Source organism: Primulina eburnea, chromosome 4 (assembly GCF_022965805.1).
Source record: "Primulina eburnea isolate SZY01 chromosome 4, ASM2296580v1, whole genome shotgun sequence".
NCBI classification, from domain to species: Eukaryota; Viridiplantae; Streptophyta; class Magnoliopsida; order Lamiales; family Gesneriaceae; genus Primulina; species Primulina eburnea.
The window spans coordinates 26177078-26186536 of NC_133104.1; the positions used below are offsets into that span (position 1 = coordinate 26177078).

The 9459-nt window shown below is 34.7% G+C and overlaps 1 protein-coding gene across 1 annotated transcript; it reads left to right on the forward strand.

The window, feature by feature from the left end:
• The first annotated feature begins 897 nt into the window (after positions 1–897).
• LOC140830926 (altered inheritance rate of mitochondria protein 25) lies at positions 898–9031 on the forward strand. The gene is made up of 12 exons (XM_073194506.1): positions 898–1073; positions 1428–2052; positions 4040–4126; positions 5429–5470; positions 5590–5634; positions 6088–6153; positions 6262–6318; positions 6428–6489; positions 7122–7242; positions 7543–7614; positions 7695–7801; positions 8773–9031. Exons 2-12 carry the CDS (start codon positions 1498–1500, stop codon positions 8801–8803), a joined length of 1245 nt encoding a protein of 414 aa, XP_073050607.1. The 5' UTR covers positions 898–1073; positions 1428–1497; the 3' UTR covers positions 8804–9031.
• Positions 9032–9459: the final 428 nt, after the last annotated feature.

Genomic DNA, 9459 nt, shown 5'->3' on the forward strand with positions numbered 1-9459 from the left:
ATTAGATCACATAGGATATCCACACCCATAGGTGAGCGGTGAATCTCCGACTATAATGCACTGGCTCCTATATGTGTCGCAACTGTACCAGACCTCGCCACCTGATGACTCTCTTGGAGCCGGTAAACGAGTCAAAGCACAGCCCTAGCATATAGAGCCTCAGTGTTGTCCCTTGTCGTAAGGACTAATGGTGTACAATCATAACTACGGACTTATCCTCTCGATGAATGATAACCACTTGGAAAGTCCGAGGGAGGGTTGTTCGGTATAATCATCATATTACTACCCATCTGCATGTTTGGACATCTCTATGCCCTTACCAAGAAACACAGTACACAACATCACAGATGCTAGTCTCGAGCTCAAGCGGCCTTTATCCCTGTTTTAGGCGGCTGAATCGACTAGGAACGAATTTAGAATATGCAGTGTTTACAAATGAGCTTCAACATCGAATTACGATTCATTTGTATTAAAGCATAATCAAGGACTTTATCTATGCTGATTGCATGGGTATACAGATAAAGTATAACAAGACCAAAAAAAGTTAAATTATATTAAAATAAAAATTGTTTATTTCACGGCTTGCAGGACATCTACTCTAACACACGTATCATGAATCAAAGATAAATGATATTACGGGGAATTTAAAAATGAGGAGTAAAAACTAAGATTCAAAGGTTTGCTAGCAAGGCAAAAACTTGTGTGAGACGGTCTCACGGGTCGTATTCTGTGAGACGGATCTTTATTTGGGTCATCCATGAAAAAGTATGACTTTTTATGCTAAGTGTATTACTTTTTATTGTGAATATGGGTCGGGTTGACCCGTCTCATGGATTAAGATCCGTGAGACGGTCTCACATGAGACCTACTCTGCTAGCAAATATAACCGGAGATTCCGCCTAAAAACTAAACAAAGTTCAAGTCATAGTCTTCCTACGTTTCAATTTTCGAGAGTTTTCTATGCATTCCGTCGATTCTAATACCGTCATCCCCCAAAATCCAAATACCAATAACTGCAAAGCTCGAAAGAAAAATTAATCTACTACTCTACCAAAATCTCCCAGTAAGACATGGTAATAACTAATGATTAACAAGATTTCTCATACTTTTATTCTGTTTTTCCCTTTTTATCTCTTCGATTTCACTAAACTCAAATGCATTTGTTGGCTTTTTTATATTTATTTAGTGGAAGCAAGGGGCTTTGATTTCTGTAAATTGAAATCCATGTTAGGAGTTTTAAGTTTTATTAAGTGTAAGGAGTGTGCTTTGATTTGTATGAATGAAATGCTTGTGGGTGTTCAATTTTAATGCGAGTTACGCTGATATGTTTTATACCTTATTTTCACGTTAAACCATTGATCACAACATTTTGCATATAATTTGTCACAGGTAGCCTTTAATAGTTTGATTTTGGTTCATTTCTGTAGATTGCTTAAAAATTGAACTTTCTTTGTCGGAGCCAGTAAAGCCTCGTTATCAATTTCTAGTTTCTTATATATGCTTCTTGGTCGAATGAACTGGTCGAAGGGATTGTGTAATGCAGTAGAGCGAACCAGATACAGCATATCTCATCGTATGATGATGAAAAAGGATCAGAAGTGTGCTATGGCCTTTCAGAAGAGGTTCTCATCTTTACAGCTTCTGGGAGGATGCACTCAGGATGGAAATATGTCATGGAATTTTAAGCTGCCCTATCGTGGTATGGAAATTGTTTCGGTTTCTCAGAAACATTCGATATGTACTTCTAGTCAATGCTTGCCGAGGGCGAAAGAAGATCTAGACTTGAGTAGAGATTTTCTTGTGCAACTCTGGGTTGCTGATCGAAAGAAGCCTAAGTCAGTTGGAAAAACTAGAAACAAATTACTTAAATATTATGATCACGACCAAACATTTTCTTCTGGCCAAGGTTCTTTACAAGTTCCGCTGGAAAGGTTGTTTTCAGGAGCATCTGTTGCAGCTGAAAAGGCTTATTACAAGGATAACTCGGACAGGAAGCAGCCACCCACCAGCCGGTCTGCCACTGGTATATTGGAACCAATGTCTTCGGAAGAGGTGAGGTTATCTTTCTCTTGTGGTATGCGTAAGTCATAATCAGTTCTCACTCTGAAAAAAACGCGGTTGACTCTCTGCTGAAGCTGTTTAGTGCATGATGTGTGTCAGTTATTTCAAAAAATATCTTCCTGCTTGTGTAACTCTCTTCGATGGCACTGCACCTTTTTTCGTTGTTTATTTTCCTTTTAACGACAAAATGAAAAATAATCACTGTGTTGAGGATATTGTATACAAACTATGAGGGTAGATTTCTCATGTGCTCCACTGCCGCACTGATCCCGCTTATGGACTGGAGTCTGCAGTTCAAGATGGATTTCCTTCTATATCATGGTCCAACGAACAGATACCGAATACTCATTTCTGTCATCAATTTGTGGCTAGTAATTTTTTCAAAGGTGGAATAGTAGGTTTACTAAGATGGAGGTCCCAATTTCAAGTCACATAGAATGTCAACTGTGGGGAATTTTAAAAGAAAGCAGATGAATAAAATGATCCTTTATTCATTCAATTTTTCTTTCATGAATGTCCATATAGTGTATTCTATTCACTGGAAGAAAAATTTCTTTTTTTAAACAATGTTCAATTTCATAATATCATTTACCCAAAAATTTTGTTCTCAAGGACAAAACATAAACATTTTTAAATTCACTTTTTCTCCCACCTAAAACACTATATTGTTACTTAGATTGACAAATTCTTTTAGGTTGAGTTGGATGGAGTGATTTGATTAAGGAAAAGGATTCGGGACTTGGATTTTAAACGTCATCAATGTTTGACGTCTTTGATATCATGATAATTATTGATATCATGATAATTATTGATGCATGTGTTAAATTGAGGATCGATTTGAAATATCTGAGTAAAATAATCCAAACAAAAGCAATGATTTAAAATTCTTGATTTCTAATGAATCAGCCCAAATGCACCCTTGGGGACAAGTGAGGTACATACTTAACAACACTCCTCTCATTAAAAAATTAGGTTCGCAAGTTGCATCCATGATAAACAGAAAACAATCTGCTTGTCTGACAATCTGCAATATGTACAGCTACTAATTATTAAATTGAATAATTTTGCAAGGTTGATACTTGTATGACCTATAACGAGGTTGCTGTAATAGGTCATATTTGTCTAATACTATCCATTTAGTTTGGACAAGTGCACAATATAAGGTTTTAACTGCTCCTCAGAAACTCAATTTTAGAATTGTTTCTTAGTGATTACTCATGTACACGAGGGTTAGACTAATTACTCTTTATGCTGATCACATGATTAATTAGCTCCCTGTTACTCTCACGGTTTATTCAAATGAATCTAAATTTGGGCCTTTTTTATTATTAATTGTGAGAAAACAATTTGAAAAGAGCCCAAAAATTAATATTCGAGTCTCCTGCTTTTGAGCCATGAGGTTTTGAAATATGAATACTTCTTGACAGAGATCACATAGACCAGCGTGCGGTATTTTTCTTGTTGGAGATATTCTTCTAGTGCTCTGGTTTATCTGTTCCTTAAGATACCTTTCACACTATAATGTCACAGCTTTATTATACCTTGCATTTTGTTACATATCAATTTTGATCTGCTTCTTCCCACTTTTTTACTGTTTTAGTTGCATGCATTGCTTCTGTTTCCTCTGTTTTTTTTATCTTCAATTTTACATGTTGATCCGACTTTTATTGGATTCTGATTCGTGTTTTGTGTTTCATGGTAATTACCATATAAGCATTTGAATTTTACTATGCGAAACTTTGGTGTACGAGGCAATCCACATGCCTTGAATTTGATTGCGTACAATAAATATGTGAAAGCTAGGAATTATGAAATATGATTGTTGATAAATATGATCGAATAGAAAAGTGTACATATTTATAGGCATTATCAATTCTGTAAATTGTAATGATTTATCAGCCTCTTGTTCATCTCATTCAACTCACATTCACATTCTTGCAATCTTCTGAGGTGAGGACTTTCTCCTAATTTATTTCAGGCTATAGTTAAACCTCTTCTTGCAAGATCCAATTTACTGATTACCAGGGACATAGAGTGGGCCAATTTGGTTCTTGGTTTTGAGCAGGTGATTCTTGTAGCTTGATCTATTTCTGTCCTGTTGTATGAATTCCTGTTGTTGTTCTTCTTGTAAATCACAGATAGATTATTATGTCTTAGGCAACAAGTTTGTACCTACTCCTTGCCATGATTAGCAGAGGAGGAATGTTGGGGCGCAACCCATTTTTCAACAATATTCTGTTCTTGCATGTATAAACTCAAGACACATATTTATGTATGCTCAAAGTTTTTATTATCCCAGATCCAATAAAAATCAAATTCATTTTGCTCCTCACACATTTTGCTACGTATTTATGAGAATTATGTAGTTTTCCTAGTAAAATTTGCAGTGATACCCAAATCTTTGTGCTTCTCTCATATTGAATACATATGTTCACCATGAGTGAATTTATGATAAACATGAAATAGTTATGGATATTAACTTTCATTGCTTTCAGTAAACATCTGACTAGCATAACCAGCAACTTGAAATTTCCAGAGAATATCTGTTGAAAAATAATTGCATCTGGCTGATCTCAACTGATAAATATTGTGCATTTAAATATTAATGAATCTGATCTCAACAGAGATGGCAATCATAAATTAAAAACGAGAAAGATATTCAGAGTGGATGGGGAACTAAATTGCTGTTGAAGGAAAAAGATTTATGCGATTCTTTGAGAAGAATAAAAAATAAGCTGAAATTTCGATTTTCGTGTGCAGTAGAGAAGAAGAAGATTTTTCTTCACTCTTGTTGCCCTGGATCCTAAACTCTAATTGCCAAGTCTCTGTTCCATATTTCTAGAGTCAATAACTAATACTTCAAAAAGACCCCTCCAAATAACAGTTGAAGGAAAAGTGTGGGCTTTAAAACTGCAACACACCCTGCAGAACACTAGGTATATGTGTGGGATGGTCTTATCTGAGTGTATGATAATTACATCATGCAAAGCGTTTTGTAACATTATGAAAATGGTCTGCTTAATGGCCGAATAGCGAAAACATAATTTTACACTTAAGTTGTTTAGAATTAACACAAGTAAGGTGCTTGTACACATATATTGTAAATCAAACTACCCTTTGTCGTGCTTGGTTGTATCTTTATTGACTTAATATTACTCAACATTATGCCTAAAAAAATTTCAGAGCTACATCAGTATTCAACAGTATTCTATTGCCATGATGAGGAGCTTTGAGATAATGTCTCAAATCTTAATGGGCTAAAATATTTACTAGTTGATCTTTACCTATATCTGAGACATCTTCCTCGAGTTTCATTCATTGTTTCCCTGTCATTTTTGTGAAAAATAACAGTATCTTGGAATTACAGGAAAATCGTTATGCTGTGGTGGATGTCTTCTACCCACAGTCAGTACGTGGATTTTGTATTTTGTTTTAATCATTGCTCTGCCATTAATCTGATTTTTGTTTAAATAAAATATTTGCATAGCGTTGGGTAGCAATAATTTACTTGTAATGATTTCTTTGTAGCCTGTAGGTTTTATTCGCGAGCAGAGTAACGTCATCGCAAGACAGGTAGACAGCAATTTGCTTTTCATACCACTTTATTTGCTAGCCTCGGGTTCTATTTGTTCCTTTCTTTGTGACGTGATGTTCGATCATAAATTTAGTTTCAGTGTCCTTGTCATGATGTTTGATTTTAGTACCTCCACCAGTTCTTTTATCATACAGTTTGGTTAAATTTGTACTTTGAAAAATGGAAACATGTGTTATGGTAAGAATTTAGGTCTGGAACTGCATTATCGTTAGTTTCTCCGGATGTACCGATATGATGACAAAGTTTGTATCTGATGGGTGTTCTTTGTGCAAACCATCTGGTAAAATAATAAACCTTGCTTCATTGAAATACTAATTTGGTGTAGTTGTGGCTTTATCTTCTGTATCTGCTTGTTAACTTTTATTTTAGATGGAATCCTTGTTTTCTGTAGAAAGTGAGGTTGTCATGCTTTTATCATAATTGATTTGTAGTTGCTTCGATTGAGGCGCCCTTTTGTAGCCTACATAACTGATGGTTTAGGCAATGAGCTCTTTAGGGTACGGACTTCTAACATTTACTTTGTTCATTCTGTTCATTCTTCACCACCCAGAACTCTAAGCTTGTTCTTGTTCTTCATATTGGTTTTGTTCACTGCTCGCAAGTAGGTCAGGAGGCCCTTTTGGTGGATCACCAGCTCAATTTACACAGAGATAAATGGGCAAGTATGATTGATTTTAAATTCTTCAACAGTGGCTTTTAAATAGTATTTGACCAGATAATGGAAAAAAATCTGGAAAGTTATCTTCTCAAAATTTAAATTATTTCTGTTAGGAAGTTGGTGTTGTTCACAGAAGATGGCATCTCTGGAGGAGAATTTATGATTTGTACTTGGGGTAATGTTTCTTATTGATCAATTCCATTGTGTATGACAGTGGTATTATTCGTCGGTCAGAGGATAATTCTGCTATAAAATTGTAGGCTACTCAAACTGCCGGATTCATGTTATAATTGTCTGACAATTTTAGAATATATCGACTCTTATCAAAGTTAATACCTTCTTTATTTTGAATGTTGAAAGTTAGTTTCTTTGCGTGTATATTTTCAAAGATGTTTCATTCTTAATATTTCTCATTTTCCAATAAAGATGATTTTCACTTTGGCCTGGAATTGTACTTTTTTGGCTGGGGCCCTAGTGTTTCTGTTTGTCTTTTGAAAAAGCCATGGCGATGTTAAGGTTAATAAGTCAAGGCCTTGTACTTTTTTGTTAAAGAGGTAAAAAGGTACAAGAGTGAGGGATTGTGCTACAACCTCTCAGGCGTTATAAAATTGGCAAACTAGGTTTGCCACAACCAGATTTATTGGTTGGCTGCTGTAAGAGTTCGACTTTTAATAGTTATTTTACTCGGTACTAAAACTATAATTCTAGTTATTTTTCTCAACCGTCACAATTTACTTTTCTGTCTCATCTTAATTTTAGAAACTAGTTAGAATTCTAACAAAATTGTAGGGTTTTTCTGTGTTTTAGAAATAAGCAGTTTGCGGTGGTTGAAAATCCTGGCTTTTGGAACTGGACATTCACTTTGAAGGACATTGATGGAAATGTGTTGGCTGAAATTGATCGTGATTGGAGGGGTTTTGGATTTGAGGTTGTTTCCTTGCTTAAACCGAATAATTAACTTAAATTGAGTAAGAGATGAGAAACTCCGTTTTCTAATGTTAGAAAGTGAAAAATGTTTGTACACATTACTGTCTTACACAACTGTTTAGTTTGAGTTAAAAGTTATTTATTAACCCTCGTTAGTTTAGAATGGATGGGCGTAGTTATGTGGTAGGCTGCTTAAGCTGACACATGAATTGTTGCTGAACTCTTATCACTAAAATTTACTTCTCGTTTCCAAAAAAAAAGCGGGTAAAGTCTTAAAGTTATTTCTGCTTATTTATTTCAGATTTTCACAGATGCTGGTCAGTATGTGATTAGATTTGGAAGTGCTGATTCTGGTGTTGGTCCTTCTCTGGGGGTAAATCAGCACATAAATAGTCCTTACCTTTTTATATATATGTGATTTTTTCCCCTGAATTATGCATCTGTGTTTTGTAGATCCAAGAATTGAGTGTGACTCATCCATTGACTCTGTCAAAGAGAGCAGTAGCTGTGGCGCTTGCTGTTTCACTTGATAATGACTACTTCTCCAGGCATGGAGGCTGGTGAGATAACTAAGCAATATTTCTTCTCTAAGTACTAGACACAGAAAATCAAATGCTTTTTAAAACTAAACCTGGCAACACCACCACCCATGTAAACCATATGGAAGTTATGTTATTTTTGAAAGGAAAAAAAAAGAAAAATTGGCATGCGCTGCCTGATCTAGGCTATCTTGTCGCATACTGAAATCTTCTTATGTTTTGATGACTTATTTTGATCTAGGAGTTATGATATCTAAATAATCTTTTCTACAAAGCTAATCATATTTTCCTTCTCCGAGGGAGGAAAAGAACAACAGAATTTCCCTCTTCACCCCTTTTGAAATTTTTCCTTGTCTATTGGAATTTTGTTGTCCTCTAGGTGCGTATTGCACCATGTTTTCTGATATCTTATAGAAACAATTTTGCTTAAATAATTCGCTAACAACTAGTCATCCCTGTAATTGTTAGCCCTCGTATAATTTTCGGGCTATGTATGTCTATTAGTATCTTATTTTCTGCTATTATTAACTGTATGCAAACACACTGTATTATAGTTTTTGTATGCTTCTTGTTCTACAAATGCATCCATATCTATGGCATTCTAGTTGTGCATGTCGTTTGTGATGTTCCCTTTTGTAAGGCACCATTTATGTGAATGATAAAATTTCATTTCCAAGTTTCATCCATGCTCTCCAGCGACTTGGCGCGAGTTTCACAATAACTAGAGTTGAAAATAATTAAGTTATTCATTTCTTTCAATTTATTATCTTTATGTTATGGATATTTTATCATCTCATCTCACGTGACAAGCAATATCTAATGGTAGTTCAAATCTTTAATTTATTGATCGGATACGATATTACAAATTAAGGGGGCAAGTAAAACTATCATCCATCCAAATTGGTTTTCGTGATTGATTCAGTTGATGAATGTTAGTAAAAATTGGATTATCTTGTTAAGTAGTTAATCTCGACTCTCGTCTCTCTTTGCAGGGGATTTCCTTTTATGGTCATGGATGACTAAAAAGATTACACACCCAGCAGTCTGTTGAAGATGTGCAGAATTGTGACAACCATTAATTCAAGTTGGATCATTGTGATGACATTTTCTGAACGTAATGTGATATTCAAAAGTCATTGATATTGAAAACAGACTGAAAACACGGGTATATCTTGTGTTTGTGTGCATACATAAGATTGTGCTTTTTGAGATTGGCGTGCAATAGAAATTACCACGGTCAATTTGAGGTTAGAGCGAGTCACAAAATTATCAATTCAGCTCATTTATTTTTAATAGCGGGATGAGGTAGGCCTGTCCGACGGGTTAAAGCTAGGGGTGAGCAAGATTTCGATCAAACCGAATTAACCGACCGAACCGAGTCAATTCGGAAATTCGGTTTGGTTATTTCGAAAATTCGGTTTTCAAATTAAAAAAATTCGGTTATATCGGTTAATTCAGTTCGGTTACGGTTTTCAAAATTTTGAAATCGATTAACCGAATTAATAAATATAATAAATTTTATTATTTAATGAATTTTTTTTATTTATAAATTTTTATAAATATTTTAATTTTAAAATCGATAAAATATGTTTTAATTGTGTTCAAATAAAACTTATACATTTGTGATGTGTATGATTTTATTTTTTTATATATTTGTGTAAAGTGTAGCGTTCAAAAAC

Bases quoted from the DNA above. Each gene is read 5' to 3' on its own strand.
- LOC140830926 (XM_073194506.1), top strand. From the start codon at position 1,498: ATGCTTCTTGGTCGAATGAACTGGTCGAAGGGATTGTGTAATGCAGTA. The intron at 5,635-6,087 runs GTAGACAGCAAT...ATTGATTTGTAG, and splicing joins GTAACGTCATCGCAAGACAG to TTGCTTCGATTGAGGCGCCC. The intron at 6,490-7,121 runs GTAATGTTTCTT...TCTGTGTTTTAG, and splicing joins ATTTATGATTTGTACTTGGG to AAATAAGCAGTTTGCGGTGG.